Source organism: Chaetodon auriga, chromosome 8, assembly GCF_051107435.1.
Source record: "Chaetodon auriga isolate fChaAug3 chromosome 8, fChaAug3.hap1, whole genome shotgun sequence".
NCBI classification, from domain to species: Eukaryota; Metazoa; Chordata; class Actinopteri; order Chaetodontiformes; family Chaetodontidae; genus Chaetodon; species Chaetodon auriga.
Window position 1 is genome coordinate 3,189,174 of NC_135081.1, and position 20,081 is coordinate 3,209,254.

Consider the following 20,081-nt stretch of genomic DNA (forward strand, 5'->3'; position numbering starts at 1 on the left):
TGTGGCTAACACTACCTGACACTGAAGTAACAACAGCCACTTATCCATAGAAGTAATTTCTTTAAAAGGCCAATACTAAACTAGATTTTTTTTTTCGCATTGAATGAACCAATTTATTATTTTCCCATGATGGAAGAAAACCTGTTCTTCAGTGACATTTTATCTAATTTTCAGTCAGACACTACTATGCTGTGCTTTTCATTATTTAAAGTCTCTGTCCTCCACCTTTATCCACAAGGTTTGCATACAAATCCAGACATCCATTGCAACTCAAACGCTCAGTGTGTGTGAGGCAGACAGCTTCTGGCAGTAATGGGCTTTCTCTTTGCAGTGCAGAGTGCGACAACTGACCTCTATTTAGATGCTCAGAGAAAGAGATAAAGCCCCGTGATGAGGACTCCCCTCAAGCCCAGCCAGGTCACAGCCCCCCTGTCAGTCAGCAGCACACAGCTCAGTCTGACTTTGTGTGTGTGTGGTTCCTGAGCTGCAGATATTCTTTGAATGTACAGCGATGTTTTATTACTGTTCACCTTAATGTAAGGGTAATACCTTTGTGAAGCTGATCCTGTTAAATATTTAAGACTGTCAGAGAGCTGCTGATTCACCTACACTTTCTGAGCCACTTGCACATTGTCACGTGCTTGAACTAGAGTGCCTTTTATACAAAGTTGTTCTTGTTATTGTTGCTGTTATTCTGGGAAAAGGAACAGCAACAATTATGACTGAGGTCATTTTTTCTCAGAGTCCACAGTTTTCTTTGCAGTCCAACATGATATTAGTTCTCGGCTCATGTCCCACCTCAGACACCCCCAAAAAACATTGCTAGTTGCTTTCCCTTACATGCCCTCAAGCACTGCATTTTTTAAACTAACCTCTCGTACCGCTGCTTTCAGATTCAGCGCTCCAGGAACAAGCAGATGAAGGAGATGTTCCCAGAAGGGTTTGGAATCCACCATGCCGGCATGTTGCGGTCTGACCGCAGCATGATGGAGAGCATGTTCTCCAAAGGCCACCTCAAGGTGCTGGTCTGTACTGCCACCCTGGCCTGGGGAGTGAACCTGCCTGCTCATGCAGTTATCATCAAGGTTCTACTTTTTGACTTGTTTTGCTTTCTTTCTTTCCTCGTTTCTCATATTTTCTGCAAAGCTGGATTACCAGCCAGGCAAAGTGAACAACTGCCTTGAGCTCTCAGACCTTCAGGTATTGCTTTGTGGTAATTTCAGTAATTGCCAGTTTCTTTGGTAATATACACCACTATAGTGCTGTTGGACAACAATGACGCTCTATGGCACAGAGGAATACTGAGGAGCAATACTGTATCAGACTTTGGATACACACAATATTGTTAGTAGTGTCAGTTCAGTGTTGGTCTGGACTTGCACATGGTATACGTTTAAAACAAATTTCTATTAACCAAAGAGTCATATCAGTTTTGAAATGCTAAATCAAAAATGAAATGGTATAAAACTGTTAAAAAACTGCTTATTAAACTGTATTGACATGAAATATGAGCAAGCCAAAAATGGCTCCTTAACTAACCATAACATTAAAGGTCCAGTGTGTAAGCTTTAGGGGATCAGTCGGCAGACTGTACGAGAAATTAAATCTAATATTTTTGAGTATGTTTTCAGTAGTACATATTCACCTGAAATAAGAATCATTGTGTTTTCATGAAATCAGAGTGTGCTCTTTTTATCTACAGACAGTATGGGTCCTCTTCCATGTAGGCGGCCATGTTGCATGACCATGTTTCTCCAGTAGCCCAGACTGGACGATCAAGCGTTTTTAGCAGCCACCATAGGGGAGGGTTAGGCAGGGAGTATTCAGTTAGTTGCAATTTGCAGCCTCACTGCTAGTCTACACTCCACACTGGATCTCTAAATGCACAATCCTAGCTATGTTGGGAGCCTTTGACTTGCACACAATTGCGGTCGCACAATTTTGTTTGAGACGGTTTTTGTAGTTTCTTTAGAAAGCAGTTTGTAGTACAGGACACTTTATTCCAACACTCACGATTGTTTATAAATAATTTACAGTATTAAATATTAAGAGCTCTCTCTCCTCTTGCTGATGTTGCACTGCACGGAAAATATCACATGTAACACGTTATTTGGTCATTTCTTAGCACATTTTAAATGAGCTGCTCTTTACTTGTGTCTCTTGTGTGTATAACAGGGTACTCAAATCTACGATGCCAAGCGCGGTTCCCTGGTGGATCTGGGTATCCTGGATGTCATGCAAATTTTCGGGCGTGCAGGTCGTCCCCAGTTTGACAAATACGGCGAAGGCACCATCATCACCACCCATGACAAACTGAGCCACTACCTAACCCTGCTCACCCAGCAGAACCCCATCGAGAGTCAGTTCCTGAACAGCCTGGCTGACAACCTCAATGCTGAGGTTAGTCTCCGTAAGCCCTGTTTGAACTAATATTAATGTTTTCTTTATTCTGCTAATAATGGTTGTGAAATTTCTTTCTTTCCTCTCAGAAAAATAAAAGCAGTTGGAATGGTTTTAAAATGGTTTTGCACTCTACTGAACTGCAGTGTGTTTGTTTTTCCCAAAACAAATTAAGGTAAAAACAAAAAAAAAGAGGTGGCTCTCGTATGGTTATAAAAAAGTAGGAGTCACCTCTTGTCCCGATCGTTTTCGGTGGTTTCATCCAGTACTAATGGACTGAAATCTGGAATCAGCAGAAGCATTTATCCTGACCATTTAAGACTGAGCTCTTTACAGAGCACATCATGCAAATCAGCTGCCAGGTAAACTATGTAACCCTCCAAAAAAAGAAAACGTTCAAAAATAAAATAAAAAATCAATAACATGTAATAAAATAATAAAGATAAAAAGTAAGATGAAATGAAATGAGGGAACGTAAAAACAAAAAATACAAGGAAAAGCAGAACAGGTGCTTTAGCTTTCCTGCTAATTGTCGTTGGTCAGTTGTTGTTGTGTCCTTAAAAAACATCACATGTATCATGTATGCATGGTTGAAGGCTTCATGAATGGACACATCAGCAGATTTGTTCGTCTAAAGATGATTCTTATTCTGTGTTGATGATAACAGACGAATGGATGTGCTTTGCATGTAAGGCCTTTGTGTTCATTTCCATGTCTGTTTGAGGTGAGAACAGTGCATTGTGCTCCAAAGTATGTCGCAGTGCTTAGACCTCTGACACTGTTGTTGGAAAGGCTAGACAGCAGTAAAACTGGACAGTTGATGGTCAGACTGCAGTTCCCAGAAGTGTCCACCAGGTGGTGACAGAGACCAGTGTTGTTAGTGACTGTGTGAGGACTGATTCGTCTCTCTCCTGCAATCAGGTTGCCCTGGGGTCAGTCACCAACGTGGAGGAGGCAGTGAAGTGGCTCAGTTATACTTACCTATATGTTCGCATGAGGGCCAACCCGCTGGCATACGGCATCAACCACAAGGCTTATCAGGTTGGTGATCCTGAGTATAATCCCTTTTATTCTGTCTGTCTTTCAGTCGAACATCAATGTCAGTGTGTTGATTTGAATGATTTACAGTGGTCCCTAAGGTCACATAGAAGACTGTAGGACTGTGGATTCATAGGACATTTAATGAATGAATTTGAGTTAACTGGTGGAAATTGAAAAAATAATTATTGTAAAAGCAAAAACCTGTGTAATCTACTTTATAAATCCTTGAATGAAATGAACTTGAATTTAACTGGTGAGTTAAAAAGTGAAGCATTTCTCTTTTTTTTTTTCAGATGGATCCCTCCTTGGAGCTGTACAGGAAGGAGCTGGTGGTGGAGTCAGGCAGAAAGCTGGACAAGGCCAGGATGATCCGCTTTGAGGAGCGCACTGGCTACTTTGCGTCCACCGACCTGGGCAGGACTGCCAGCCACTTCTACATCAGATACAACACCATAGAGGTAGACTCTGCACACAAGATTCACACACTGCAAGAACTGGCCCGATCATACATCAGACGAGATGCCCAGGGTGGCGTAGTGCTTCATGTTTGGACATTTTCCTCTGTGGAATAGAATATTGCCCAACTGGACCCTGGGTCCAAACTAAGAAATGAAGTTGTCCACTGTGTCAGCAAGCAGAAATCTTTCATGTCTCACATTATTGAAACCTTGTGTGCTTGTCATAGGTATCTGATTCATCATTGTTTAATTTTTGTGCATTTTCACATTCTTTCATGGTGTACGTCACTGCAGACATAATGACTTGAACCACTTCTGTTTCTTCTCCCTCCTTCTGTGAAGACATTCAATGAAAACTTCAACTCTCAGCGAACAGAAGCCGACATCCTCAGTATTGTGTCCAAGGCTGAAGAGTTTGAACAGCTTAAGGTGAGAGGTCATGATGTGGAAACTAAACTGAGCACTGAGATCTCTCAAAGTTGTAATTGTAAACCTGTTGTCACCCACCAAGCAGTCTACATTCTAGGTATCCCCACAGGATGTAGCTAAAGTGTACTTATCCATTAAACAGTCCATTCCAGTGTGAGAAATGGAGTGTATCATGTTGGTGGTGTGGGTTGGCAGGTTCGCGATGAGGAGCTGGAGGAGCTGGATCAGTTGCTGTGTAACTACTGTGAGCTGCCGGCTTCAGGCGGGGTGGAGAACAGCTACGGCAAGATCAACATTCTGCTTCAGACGTACATCAGCCGAGGAGAGGTGGACAGCTTCTCTCTCATCTCAGACCTGTCGTATGTGGCACAGGTGAGGAAAAAGGAACAGCAGACGCACCAGACACTAAGAGATAAACCGATATCTGAGTAAATCACAGCATCAAATGACAGATGTAAATATTTGTAATTTAATACATTCAGTCAAACTAATGGAGCTCCTGTAGTAGCTGGAGATGAAGTTACCAGTTGTTGCGTCCATTTTGATGGACATTTGATGAACGTTTCTGTACTGAGATACACAGACATACTTTGGATTTGGCTGTTAAAAATAGCATTGGAACCAATGATTATTTTCATTAGCCATTAATATTGCAACTATTATCTCAACTAATCAGATAACCATTTGTTTTATAAAATTTCAGAAAATAGTGGAAACTGATCACAGTGTTCAGCAGCTTGTTTTGATCTGACCAGCAGTCACCTAACAACTAAAGATATTCACTTTACTATCATAGAAGACTGGAAGACAAAAAAAAACACCAAATGTTCACATTTCAGAAGCTGAAATATATTTGTGTGTGTGTGTAAATTATTTTTGAGACTACATCATGTATTTCCAAATATTTGTTTCCATCCAGCTGTGGAGTGATAACACCACTGACACATTCTATCCAATCTGTGTCAATTATTTAAGTATATACCATTTTTTTTATTTCACAAAGCAAGCGACAAAAGTTTGTCTTGTTAAAATGACTGAATGTATTAACAGGCACATAATGGCCAACTGTTTCTGTCTGCTTGCTTCATTCTTCTCCCTGCTCACCAAATCTCATCTTTCCAAAATTTCCCACAGTAACTGACTCCATGTGGCTGAATACTTGGAATAGTTCAGGCAGATTCCCTCTTTGCACTGTTGGGAGTGATGTGTGTCTTCTGCATAGTCTGTGATGGCAACTATAGTGGAGCAATGAGGATTTAAAGTCAGGTCCAGGGTCCCACACTGTTCGGTGGCTTTTGCACTTGATGGTGCTCAGGAGTTACTAAAAAATGTGGGCAAAAGTACAGAAGCAATTAATTTGTAGTAGTTTAACAAAGGTTTGTTAAGATGAAAACATAAAATCACCACCAACAGACTCATTCACACACATAAAACCAAAGTAAGAATACGAAATATATTTAGATATATGAGTATTAAAATAAAATGAAAGCATAAATAAAGTTAAAGCAATGGTTAATCTTTAGCTGACCAACAGTGCAATGCTATAAAAACACCGTATGTCAAGAAGTGTGAGTAGAGAATCACTACACAGACTGAACTGGACCATCTAAGTGACCATAGCTGTTCAGACGTGCTGACAGCACACACTTTTGTTTCAATTTTTGCTTTAGAAGTGGATGAACATGTGGATCAAGGTTGTTTTCAGACCAGTTTGCTTCATTTTATATTTGTAGATTCAAATGAAAAGGGAGTGGCTTCAAGGTCACCCAGCTTTTCTTTTCTTTCTTTCTTTCTTTCTTTCTTTCTTTCTTTCTTTCTTTCTTTTTGGTGTGTTGGCAGATCAAAGACAGAGAAAGTTGAACATGTTGGAGATGGTGTGGAATGTTTTTTAAAGAGCAGACAAAGGTATGGGCTGTCACATTCATGTAGGCAGCCAACAGTTTAGGTCTGGAATACCAGCTACCAGTCAAGGTGAAGTGGAGGACGTACCATCATGAATTTGATTAGAACTGGTACTGACTGGATCCTACTGGGGACTACATGGAAGCAGTCTAACACTGTATCTTCATATGTATAGCACTTACATACTGTATGGGATATTAAAAATGTGTCCATAGACAGACAGCTGGGACGCACATCATTGTTCATATATACTTGCCTGCATACTTTATATGTACCTGAATAATTCAAAAAAATATTTGGGCTGAGCATAACTGGCTGACACCGGAATGTCTTCCTTTCAAGATTGAGTGACATAAACTATTCAACTTAACTACACATAACAACCAGGAGCAGGTTTCTGTTGTTCGTGTTGAGATCACTGCAGAACAAAGTCAAGCTCAGCTGCTTTCTTTTCAAAACTTTTTCTGTTGTTGTTCTTAGAGACTGACCAATACTGGATTTTAAAGGCCAAAGCTAATATTGATATTTGATATATACATCATTTTTGGGGACATTACACAGACTTACATTCATTTCCTGGAGATTTACCCTAACCATAACCAACAGCACTATTTGCCTAACCCTAACCCTTACCTGACCTTAACCCCAGTCTTCATCCTAAAATGGGTACCTGCATTTTGTCCCCATAAGGAAGGTGAATCCCCACAATGTGACTGTGTAAACAGGAATACATGGTACACACGCACACACAGTTAACATCACACAATGACATTTTTGATTGGACTCCCTTAAAGTTGGTGATTGAGGAATTATGACAAAAATGTGTGATGAGCGAGACATTTTACATTGTAAAAATCAAACTGTCCTCTGGTGGACAAGCTCTTAACAGAGACCCTGAGGGCTGGGGTATGTCTGGCTATGGAAAACAAAAATGAAGGAATGAATGAAAATATTTTTGTATTGAATATGAAAACAGCAGTAAAGTGGTCATAGTTTTACTGTGAGATTAAAAGGATCCTTTTTTGGGGCGTTAGGCCTTCTTGTGTCCAGCTATTAGTCTCAACCAGCTATTTAACAGAGCAAAGCCTTTAAAGAAAGACTTTACAAGGCAATCACATCACATTAACACCTGACCAAATCGATCACAGCCTGACCAGACTTGAGCTGTCTATCAGCGATCAACACTACCACCTGACCTTTCCTCTAGAACTGACATGAGCAATCCATCAGCACACAGCTGGGACCAACCTGGACATCTGAACCCAGCCAGACCTCCTCCTGATCACACATGATTAATCACCAGTATTCAGCATGATGTACTGCACAGCTGTTTTGTCTGCTCCAGTACAAATGTGTTTCAATCCTTGTATTTCGACTTAAAGTTTAGTGTTAAAACTGTTGCTGTCTTGGCAAAGGGGAAATAATCGGCGTACAAATGCAGCAGTAACATGTGTACTTCTGGGACTGATGTTGATTCTGCTTCTCTTTTTTTGCTCTTGTCACTTCTCATAGAACGCTGCTCGGATCGTCAGGGCTTTGTTTGAGATTGCTCTGAGGAAGCGATGGCCGACCATGACCTACCGACTGCTCACCCTCTGTAAGGTTATTGATAAGCGACTGTGGGGCTTTGCCCACCCTCTCCGCCAGTTCCCCAGCCTGAGCCATATCGTACTGAACCGCTTGGAGGAGAAGAAGCTAACTGTGGACAAACTGAAGGAAATGAGGAAGGATGAGATTGGTAAAATCCACTAAATCCTAGCTTTATTGTAGTACAATGTAAATTATTAGACACCACAATAAAATACAGACGTAAAGCACCCGATTGTCATATGTAGATATGCCATAAATTGTCTTGGGCCTTTTATTCACCTAAACTGCAGGAAGAACCAGACCTTTATTTGAGTTGTCTTGATAATGTACATTTCCACAGCATAATTACGTTAAAACAGTCACGTCAAGCAATTTTTTTTCGTTTTTTTCTTCAACAGCAGCTACATATTAAAGTCTTCCAGTCATAGAGTATAATCCCTTTCTGTCATGGAAGGCTATTAATGTGAAACAGCTGCAGAAAGTGTTGATTTTCATTCACAGTATCTTAACAGTGATCAAAAGAGCAGCAAAGTTGAAACGATTGGAATTAATTAGTGAATAAAAACATAAATGTTAAGGAGAGAAACTCAGGGCAGCAGGTATGTAGGGCACAAATCTGTTGTTGGATTGATGGAATTGCTGCTGGAGAGATGTATATTATGCTGAATTTAGGCAGCCCAGCTATTATTTGAGTATTGTCTTTAATTTGGTAATTTACTGTAATCTGTATGCACTACATACTGTATGCACTTATAGTTGTGATACAAAACACATTAATGGCAGGTGTATTTTTCCAGGTCACATGCTGCACCATGTCAACGTGGGGTTAACAGTCAAACAGTGCGTCCACCAGATCCCTTCGATCACAATGGAGGCCAACATCCAGCCAATCACACGCACCGTCCTACGTGTTCGCCTCATCATCACACCTGACTTTCGCTGGAATGACCAGGTAAACATGGATGATATATACTGTAACATGCCGTCGTACTGCTGCTGTCTGCTTCTCTTTTTATTTGATATAGCTTGAAACAGTACACTTGAGTTGAAAGTACACAGAGTTCAAGATGTTTGCCTTGAAGTCTAAGTTCATTACATTTTCCTGAGACATTTGACAGCCTAGAACACAGCCAATACCTAAATGAATGTTTTGAAGCTAAACACAGCAGACAGTTTAGACCAAAAGTGCTTTAAAATGAGAGATTTGGGACTTTTTGTTTGGTACTACAACAAAAGTCATTCTGTACAAATGATCTCTCTTTGCCTCGATAATATTCTAAAAATTGTGCTGCAGATGAAGATGAATCAAGTTAGATGACTGAGAAGCTATTCTCCAGATGAGGTCAAGAGGTTTTGAGTGTAGTCAAGTAGGTGGAGATTATTCCCGTGGCATCCCAGATGCTTGGAAAAACAAAACACCCTCGTGACCCTGCATGAATAGACCTTAGAAGTGAGCCACAGATGAGTGCCAGGAACTGTGGGTAGTCTTGGCAAGTTAAGTCTGCCAGGTAGATGACTCAAAAGGTTAAGTTGTATGCACACATACACATATATATATGTGTATGTGTGTATGTCTGTGTATATATATCGGTCAATGTGTCTGTGTAACAATGGAAAGTTCACCCTGGACTTCTGTGAATTGATTAAATTAGGTGCTGACTGAGCTTCACAAGTCCATAACATGTGGACTTGTGAAGCTCTCCCATGATGCAGGCTGGAATAAACAGCCAGTTGGTCACTGTGTAAACAGACGGAGCTCCTATCATCATTATGTCCAACAGCATTTTATCAACACTAGTGCACTGCACATGCTCATGAGATCTCCACGAAATGAGCCAGTAGGTTTCAGAAGGATCGATGCTAACACATAAATTTACGCAAGGGTTTAATTGAAGGTTAAAATCAGCTGTGGCTCCTTCAATTTATGTGATATTTGTTTTGAAACTTCAGCTTGCTGTCAGTAAATGCAGCCCCTCCACTGTTTTGTGCACCATCCCTCAGAAATATGAGGCCACTTTGCAACATGACAGACTCCACTATGATGAAGTGGATGTGCTTAAAGCAAGCAGGAATATGCATAGCAGCCACCTCTGAATATGATATGGTCCAAATAGTCAATACATGTACAAGCAAACTAGACCGTTACTGCAACATCAACAAATTGGTTGAATTGTCTCTTACACTGCCTTCGAGCAGTGCAGCATGTGAGTGGAGATTCTCACATGTCAATATAATAAAAACCAAGTGTGTGTGTGTGTGTGTGTGTGTGTGTGTGTGTGTGTGTGTGTACATATGCATATATACATATAGATAGACAAAGACATAGATTTCTATAATAGTATGTTTCAATGTATGTTATATATAATATTATAACATCATGTTTTATTGATATTATACCTTTATTTTTTCAAAACAAAATAAAATTCTGACTATACATGTATGAATCCAGAAGTAAAAGCAAAAAGATACACAACAACAAACAGCATGGAAAGTGAGTGTATGATAATGTTTTAATGTTAGGATATGTCAAACTAAGTTTACATTGAACCCACAAAATATTCAATAATGTCTTAAAGGAATTGGAAAGATGAGAAACCTGGCTTCCTTAATTAGAGAAGGAGAATACTGATTTCTTGGTCGTGTATACAGCTAACCTGGTTTCTAATTGGCAGGACAAAGACCTCAGACAGGAAAAGTGTTTCTGTTGAGTGGTATGATTCCATTTGACAATGCACGTTCATGTTGAAAATAATTCAGCGTCTGATTGAAACTGACACTTAGTAGACTCTGTAAGTCCTCTATAAAAGTCAGTTTCCACAGTTAAGCAGTTGACTGTTTGTAAAATTGGAACGTGTCTCTGTGGTGTCAGTCAGAAAGCTCTGACAGGTTCAATAAATATAATCAAAATAAAAATACTGCGAACAAGAAGTAGTGTATTGTGTCACTAATGCACAAAACAGTAAGCAGTGCTTCCAAAACAAGATTTCCTCTTCCCCTGGTAGGGACACCATCTGAGTACTGACCTGCTGTGTGTGTAGACAAATTTACAGTTACCTTAATCCTACAGTGCATGTAACTTCCCTGCATCACCCGATAACTCAAAATAAACTGATTTCTTCTGCACATCAATATGATGAATTGTTCCAAAGGCCAGTCTCGGAGTCACAGCAAACATATGTCAAAGCATAGCAGACAATCCAGTGAAAACTCAAAAACCACTCCTGCAGCATAACCCACCGCATAAAACCAGCCAGATACTACTTCACAACACCCCACATACAAACCACAAGTACATACTCACAACCAGTCATGGTCACATTTTCACAATGGAGAAAGAAGAGCTGCTCCTGCTCCCTTGTTACTCTCACAACCATGGAATCTCCATCTGTCCTTGAGAGCCAGAATGTCTCCAGGCCTCACCAACATGTCCCACCCCAGTGGGCAGACAGGCCAGAGGGGATCATTGGAAGCTTAGTCCAGTGTTTGTCATGGAATCTGAGTGGAATAGGAAGCTCATTGTAGCGTGGCTGAATATGAAGATGAATGTTTATGTCCGATTAGCGATGCATGCTCCAATCATGGGAGAGTGGTAATGGAAGACTGGCTGGCTTAGCCCTGATCCGGCTGCAGAGCCAGGACACATGTACCGATACATGAGCCGCCACCCAGGAAACAGACCACACTGACACATTATGATACATACTGCCGTAACCCTGCGAGTATTGTTTATAGTTCATTATATTAAACTGACAGTGGTTTTTGAAGGCTGAGATTTTGTTTATTGCATGAAAATGTCAGTTGTAATATTTTGTTGGAGTATTTGACATTTTAGAATTTGCCCTTCTTCATGTCCCCAAATTCCAGATATTCACTGTTATTCCCCTCAACTTTTGCTCTGAACAAGACAGGAAGTGGCCTGTAGACTGTCAAACCAAATGCACACATACGCTCTCACTCGTAGAAAGCGAAGAACCCAGAAACCAGCCAGTGTCCCTATGCTGGAATATTACCCTGTCCTCAGGTTACTATATGTTAGTTTGTGATTATTTGATTAAACACCAATTTGTTTAAGAACATGCACCATATAGCGTAATATCAACCAAAATAGTTTGAAGCAGCGCCCCTTTACAGTGAGGGCCTCAATATAAGAAAACACGAGGGAGCCACCTTAAGACCCATGCCTAATGAGTTTTATTGTTATGGTCCATATTGTTTGAATTATTATATTGAAAAACGAAATGCAAAAGAAAGTTGACGTGGCCTTCGGGTCCTGATGGCAGTTACCAGCTTTGCCTGGTTGGTGAAGCAGTCTTGAGCCAAACCATCAAAGAATCAGCAATTGCGCATTCATTGCTTGTAAACATTTATCAGGGGTAGATCTGTGATCTACATCGTGGTTTGCATTTCTTTGTGGAGTTTTATATCAGAGCCCTTCGGATTGAAGGTATCCAGTAACACACTGTGAGGACAAAATAACGTGAATGACAACAATAACAATATATTTCAATCCAGTTCTGAAGCTGCAGAGTTGAATCAGAACCTCTACAGTCTCCGCAGTAATCTGTATGATGAGACGATGAAATGAATTTGTTGGAAATGTCACCTCATCAGTTTAACACCACTGCAACTGCCTGTTGAAAAGAGTCTCTGGTTGAAATGTGCTTTCCTTCAATGATTCAGGTCCATGGGTCAGTGGGTGAGCCGTGGTGGTTGTGGGTGGAGGATCCCATCAATGATCACATCTATCACTCCGAGTACTTCCTCCTGCAGAAGAAACAGGTTTTTTTTTTATTATCTTGGACCTTGACTGACATGAGAATAGTGTTCCTCAAAGAGTACATGATGATTGTGTTCTTGTTTCCTGTACCTTTACGAGTGTGTGTGTGTGTGTGTGTGTGTGTGTGTGTGTGTGTGTGTGTGTTTCGTCCTCCAGGTGGTTACAGGAGAGCCTCAGCATGTAGTGTTCACCATCCCCATCTTTGAGCCCTTGCCCTCACAATACTACATCAAAGCAGTGTCTGACCGCTGGCTCGGGGCTGAGGCTGTCTGCATCATTAACTTCCAGAACCTCATTTTACCCGAGAGACACCCCCCACACACTGGTACACACACCCACACTCAAACACGCATTTATGACGTGACGACAGGGTTTCGCCTTGACTTGAATTTAAAATACTGATGCTAAGGGGGCACACCGGTAGCTCACCTGGTAGAGTGCATGCCTCACACTGCTTACCACAGTGGTTCGTTCAATGTCATCCCCACTCTCCTCTCCCTCTCCAGCAGGACTATCAAATAAAGGCAAAAAGCCAGAAAGAAATAAAATCCTGACATTAGATCTGTTTTTCTGTTACAGTACTACAAGTGCATTATTTTTATTTTTGTTTGCTTTGCATTTTTGCCTTTATTGGACAGTGATGAGCGAGAGATAGGAGTATGACATGCAGCAAAGGTTCAGCCCGCAACATCTGTGCCCACGCATCATGCTCTGAAACCATTTGACTGCCAAGGTGCTCCACCACCAACACTGATTGCATGTTCTTACAGTCCACTGTTAAGAGCCAAACTCCCTGCTCTAGTCCAGCCAGTGGTGGAAGAAGCACTCAGACTCTTTACTTAAATGAAAGAAACAGTATCACAATTTAAAAATACTTCATCACAAGTAAAAGCCCTGCATTTCAAATCCTACTTGAAAGCATCATCAGCAAGTATCAAAAGTGAACGTACTCATTCCGAAAGTAAATTGTGCCCTGTGACAGATATATTATTATATGTGACATTATTAGATAGTTAGTACTGATGACAGCAGCATTTTTAATGAATCAACAGACAGAGATGTTTCTTAAAAAAAAAAAAAACTGAAAACGTTTGTGTGATTCGCAGCATTCTCACATGTGAATTTCATTATTCAGTTTAGCCTCCTTACTGTGGACACAGTCTGGTTGCTACGGTAATTTACTGTTGCTGAACAATTAATAATGATGGATGCGCAACAGACTTCGCTGTCATGAGACTTTTTACTGTACAATATAGTAGCCATAAATTGTTGGACTAAAGCAGCGTGGACTTCAGATGGAATTTACATAAACTGATAGATCAGCACAAGAAAGCTGATACTTCCCTTAAAAACACCAACTGTAACTTAGAGCCAGTTTTAAACGGCAGCTCACCGCCGCTGAATGGCCAAGCTGTTTGGATACTGCATGGAGACATCAAAGACCCAACTAAAGTGGAGAACAAAAGCATCTAATCCACCCATACTCCACTCATTCACTCCTCCAGACTGTAAGAAAGGAACCAGCATATTATTTCTGACCACATTTCCCTTCAGTAAGAGCAGCTGCAGTTACAGCAGCTATCAGGGAAAAACCCCATAGCACAGAGGAGATCATATCACAGGCGGATGGAGGGGCATTGTTTGATCAGCATCTCCAGTTTTCCATTCGTAATCTTGTATAAAAGTCTCAGTTTGTCATGTTCTATTATACACATATAACAAAAATAAATCTGATGTTTGATTTTAAATAGAGACACATGAAGAACGTGAGATCACATCAGAACATATAATGCCTTGGCAAGTGCACCAGAACACTATCTTCAAAGTAATCAAGCATCAGATATATTCTTAATACTGATAACATTAGAGTGCAGAGCTTTTGAAGAGAGTCGTCCAGACACTGATGGAAGGAACAGAAGAGAAACTCAGCATTCATCAATGTTTTCATGTGTCCAACAGTCGAAAAGACGACGTAGGGTGTTTCTGCCTTGTAGATGGCATTCTGATAACATGATCTCTTGCAAAATTGTAAAAACAAAAAAAAAAAAAAATCTTTCTAACCTCTACCATCCATCTCATATGACATTGGGGCATGGGCAGCATTATAACCCAGCCCTGTCTTTTATCTCATCAGGCAGCTGATTTCAGTGAAATAGCCCTAATAAACTTGCTACACACTACCTGTCCAACACACAACTGCAACCACAGTTAGAGCCTAACTTCCAGTTTGCAGCCAAAGATGTGGACATGCAAATAAGATAAGAATAATAACATGTTTGCCTCACTAGTAACCTTGATTTTGCCATTTTATTGTCAAAATCGCCTTCCGTAAACTTTCAAACCAAACCCTCTGCCAGCAGCACATGACACAGTACAGTCTTAGATGTATGAAGGATATCTTGTTGTTGTTGTCATCCTTACTCTGTTCCTATCTTTTCGTGAGACTGTCTCTGTTTTTTTGGATTGTGGGACTAGAGCAGAACATCTTTTTGATGTGTTTTCCAAATATTTTTGGTGGCCAATCCCAGAACCAGACCCAAATCTTGATAAGTCTCCAAATATGACTGTGATTGAAACCCAAAACATTAATCTGCAGTGATCATATTCCAGTGCTCACATATACATACTCTTGCCTTAATGCACACATACACACACACTCACCATATAAATCTGATAATACATAACATTTTCTTTGTCTGGAAAGCATGGTCTGTTTATGCCTGATGTCTGCTCTGTGTAATCTCTGCAGTGAATTTGATCTTCTGAGATTTTGCTTTATTTGAATTCTCGTTTAACTTGTTGTTGACTTGCTTTTTGAACTAATGGTAACTAATAATCTCATTTATCTTTACCTGTACAGTTTAACATCTCTTAGGGATGAACAGGCACTCCCACAGTAGTGTTTTAAAACATTTTGATTCATGATGTGAGTGATGTTATACACATTCACGTTGTTGTATCAGGTTTCCTTTTATGTTGCGAGCCCTTTATTGTACCCATTCAGATGCTATAGAATCTACAGTTCTTAACTAATGTGGTTTGATGCTTATTACATCTTTCTGTAACTGTTGAGAACCCTTATATACTAAGAAAGGATATTTCTGAGGTATCTATTATTTTTCACATTCTTTAAGGTATGATTAGCCAACTTAAAATAATTAAATTTGATTTAATTTCATTTTAATTTCATTTGAATGTTAGGGTAATTAATTCGCCAATTAAGAGAAAAAAGTTCTTACATATTTTAAGACATTCTACTGACATATCATTCATCCAAGACACCTCTTTGACACAGATATATGAAGCTGAAAAGGAACTGAGTTCTACCACAAAAGCAAGGAGAGTAGCTCCTTTTATGAGTAATATGAAACAAGTACAGCAACATATAGCACACAATCAGTATCAGTGCAGTAAAAGACATACATTCACTGCAAGAAAGCATCAACAACCAAAAAAACAGTATAACATCCATCCAGACAGTAACAGAACAAGGGTCTTTGTTCATTTTGATTTTGAAAATGCTGTTAAGCTCATTGGCTAAAAGAAAGATGAACATAGTTCCATTTTAATCAGAGAGGTGATAGAAAGCTCTGATCCGTCTTGCTGTGAATAGATGGTGTTGCATGTATCACATAAAGAATTTGGAGTTTCCTCAGTCTGTTGAAAGAAAAGACGATGTTGACAGTCAACAGCTTCTGGCCCGTCGTCCTCTGTGTATACATTGTCAAATTCCCTCTCCTATTTACTTTGAATGTTGTACAAACTGGTTGAACAATTGCATCGTGAAAGGGAGTAGAAGGAATAAATAAATAATGGGAATTGTTGCTCCAAAAGAAAACAAACTAAAAATCAGTTTAGACACTGGATCTGCCACAGCGACGCAGACTCTCCACAGATTCCACTAGAATCCTGTTTAAAAAGCCTCGGCTTAGTGAAGCCTTGAACAATACGAAGTGTTTGACATCTTTCATTTGTATTGTTCTCAACAGTAGCTTGCCAGTCCATTATAAGAAAATAAAGATCTGAACCAGATCTTGAATGCACTATTAGAATAACTTCAGATATTATAAAAACTGAAACTTTATTTACATGTAAGGTCTGGATCTTGGGAGACATACAAGGATTTTAAATATTTCATATTACTTGCAGACACAGCTGGAAAAACACCTGAAACAGTGTAAAGAGGAAACCAGTAACTTACAAAAAATGTCAGCCTGTTTTCTGGCCCGAGGGCCACCATTACATCCCCTGAGCTCATGAGTCAGTATATAAAATTGTCCTCCTATACACCGTTAAGTTATATGCAGTTCATTAACATACATTCAGACCTCATAACTGACTCAATTCAATTTTAATTTTAAGTCATTTCCAGTGTAGACAAGTGAACTGGAGAAGCAACAGAGTAGAGTTCTTGATCTCTATCTGGTCAAATGTATTTACCATAAAGATTTTTTCTTTCACTTGATCTCGAATTTTCCGTTTGATAGTAGAGCGTTCTGTGTATTGAACTTGAAGAAGCTGAAGGGTTGAGTCGTTTTTATTGTTCTGAACCTTTGTTTTTATTTTCTTTGTTTACTCTTTCTTTGCTTAGGTGTGGACTCAACATTTAGATGTGAATAAATATCAGATTTTTCATTTACTTACAGATCTCTTAATTGCAGGCGTCACCTTCACTTCATGTTTTTGACATACATACTGTGTTCTTTTTTCATGTACCCCACTTTTTGCTGCCATAAATGTAGTTTTGTGAATGTAATCCAGTTTCATCTTCTCCCATTACTCTTTCCCTCTCAGAGCTGCTGGACCTGCAGCCGTTGCCAGTGACAGCGCTGGGTAACCGAGAGTACGAGAGCCTGTACAAGTTCACTCACTTCAACCCCATCCAGACTCAGATCTTCCACACGCTGTATCACACTGACACTAACGTTCTGCTGGGGGCCCCAACGGGCTCTGGTAAAACCATTGCAGCAGAGATGGCTATGTTCCGGGTCTTCAACAAGTATCCAACCTCTAAGGTTTGTCTGGCAGGCTCCACCTGTTTTTCAGGAATTTACTGACTTGTTTCAGTCTGTCCTATTGGTCAACACTGGTACCGAGTGCATGAGTAACCACACTTAATATCTTTCATTAAATTCTTTCCAAGTCTTCACTACATATATTAGTGTCCTATGTAGAGTCTGGACAGACATGGATGTAAACTTAAACTTGACTGGTTGGCTGAGGCATACAGCCACTAGGAAGTCATTCTATTTCAATGCAGAAACAGTGTCTGTAGAGTTCTGGAGACTTCTTTTGATGTTGGGTTGTTTTGGTTTTTTTTTTCTTTTTGTTATTTTTATAATTTCTGGAACGCATACACAAGAAATAGAGGTAGAAATCTAACATGATACATAGCTTCACCATTTAGATATTAACCTCATGTATGTCAGAAAACAATCCAAACTTTTTTCTTGACCTTATTATAACTATCTAATTCAGTGTGTATTCTTTAGAAAACTTGAAAAACAATATATATATAAAGCAAAAGATTTGTTCCTGTGTGTTCAGGTGGTGTACATCGCGCCCCTGAAAGCCCTGGTCAGAGAGAGGATTGAGGACTGGAAGATCAGAATTGAAGAGAAACTGGGGAAGAAGTAAGTGAAAACAGACACTACTGTCACCAAGTGGATGACATCACACATTGCAAAAAGCACATGTGTATGGGGCTGTCAGCTGTCAGCTGGCATGAACTCCTGTCATATGTAGGGTTTTGGACAGACCTGACAAATGACATTATTGCAATTTTTACATGACTGAAAGGAAAACATGTAACTTAAAGAATAATGGCAGAAATGAGCTGGCTGAAAGTGTTTCCTTGCTTTTATCTGTGTGTAGAGTGGTGGAGCTGACAGGTGATGTGACTCCAGACATGAGAGCTATAGCACAGGCTGACCTCATCGTCACCACACCGGAGAAGTGGGATGGAGTGAGCAGAAGCTGGCAGAACCGAAGTTATGTACAGAAAGTAGCCATTCTCATCATCGATGAGATCCACCTGCTGGGTAAGAGTCCACAGCAAACCTGCAGGAGTCTGTGTGTGAGTGGGTCACGTTCTGTAGCTCATACAGTTCTGTTTTATAGGCGCCTCTGGATTTTAAGTACATCATGTACAATATTTCCTGAAGTGAAAGTGTGTAGTCACAGCTTTGGTCTATACACACTCATGTTTGAGGCAGAACAGGAAAGGATAAAACAAATAATGGCTTAAAAAAAAAGCACTGGCACCCTTTTGAGGAATCCACACCAGTTAAAATACAAAGAACTAGATTACACTCACCTGTGATAAATTTTCAGTTTCCACATGACTTGAATTAATCAATGAATGATGGCTTTAATGCTTAAAAAGGCCTTAATGCCCTTGTCCCTTGTTTTCACACTGGTGAGGACAAAAGAGATGTGTGAGAGTATCTTAAGTGTTATCATCACCAAGCACAAGAATTTGAAAGGATACAAGAGCATCTTCAAAGATCTTTGCCTCCGTCTTTCAACCATGTTGAGTTATTAAGAAGTTTGCCACTCATGGAACTGTCAAACTCCGGGGATGTGGGGAAAAGAGGAAAATCAGTGAGAGAAATCATCGAAGCTTGGTGCAAAAAACACAGTTTAATATCTCCACAGAGCTGGAGGCTAACCTGGAGCAGTCTGGATGGAAGGTTTCAACCCATATCATACACTGCAGACTAAACCAAGAAGGGCTTTATATATGAAAGGCAAGAGTGACCACAGTGCTGAAGGAGGACATAAAAAGGCACAATTGATCTTTGCCAAAATGTACCTAGAAAACAACAATCCTGGGCGAATGTTCTGTGGGCAGAGGTGCCAAAGTCGAGTTCTGGCAGTGCAGACCATCAGGCTGCTTTGCTGCCTCTGGCACTGGAGGTCTCTATACCTTGTTAAAGGAATCATGACATCAGAGGTTTGCCAAGGCTTTTTAGAGCAGCATGTGTTACCCAGTTTAAGAAAGCTAGGCTTTGCTCAAAGTTCATCTGTCCTCCAGCATGATAAAGATGGAAGCACATGTCTAAAACCACCAAAAGTCATTCAACGAATCATTGGAATAATCTTGAAAGTCATGTTAAAATATTCTGAAGATACCATTTATCTCTGCCAGTAATGTTGACCAGAACTGTACAATTCTGTATACTCTTTTATACATGTATATAAATATCTTTGCTTTTATTTTGCCTGAAGTCTTTTGGAAATTGAAGCCCATGGCTAATGGTTGTTACAAATATTCAACTTTGTTTCTGAAAAGTTTGGTTTGGTCAGTTTTAGAAATAGCAGTCTGATCAGCAGCTTACTGTTGATCTACAGTCGAGGTTAAATATTGTGTAATCAAAAGCTGAGCATTTCCATATCATTCATTTCCTCAGTAGGAGGGTTTAAATAAAATTCAAAATGCATGAAATGCAAAATATTATGTGTGCTACTGTCTATCAGAGGCT

General features: G+C 40.0%; 1 protein-coding gene across 3 annotated transcripts in view; it reads left to right on the plus strand.

Annotated features, from left to right (window-relative positions):
* ascc3 (activating signal cointegrator 1 complex subunit 3) overlaps positions 1-20,081 on the plus strand; it is a 155,659-nt gene that overhangs the window by 96,702 nt on the left and 38,876 nt on the right. For all 3 annotated transcript variants that reach the window (XM_076737118.1, XM_076737119.1, XM_076737120.1), the window contains 13 exons: positions 894-1,085; positions 2,176-2,400; positions 3,322-3,441; positions 3,735-3,899; positions 4,242-4,328; positions 4,524-4,700; positions 7,743-7,968; positions 8,618-8,772; positions 12,501-12,599; positions 12,754-12,922; positions 17,392-17,612; positions 18,145-18,230; positions 18,472-18,638. In XM_076737118.1, the coding sequence (XP_076593233.1) occupies positions 894-1,085; positions 2,176-2,400; positions 3,322-3,441; positions 3,735-3,899; positions 4,242-4,328; positions 4,524-4,700; positions 7,743-7,968; positions 8,618-8,772; positions 12,501-12,599; positions 12,754-12,922; positions 17,392-17,612; positions 18,145-18,230; positions 18,472-18,638 (2,089 nt within the window). The remainder of the gene's footprint in view (positions 1-893; positions 1,086-2,175; positions 2,401-3,321; positions 3,442-3,734; positions 3,900-4,241; positions 4,329-4,523; positions 4,701-7,742; positions 7,969-8,617; positions 8,773-12,500; positions 12,600-12,753; positions 12,923-17,391; positions 17,613-18,144; positions 18,231-18,471; positions 18,639-20,081) is intronic.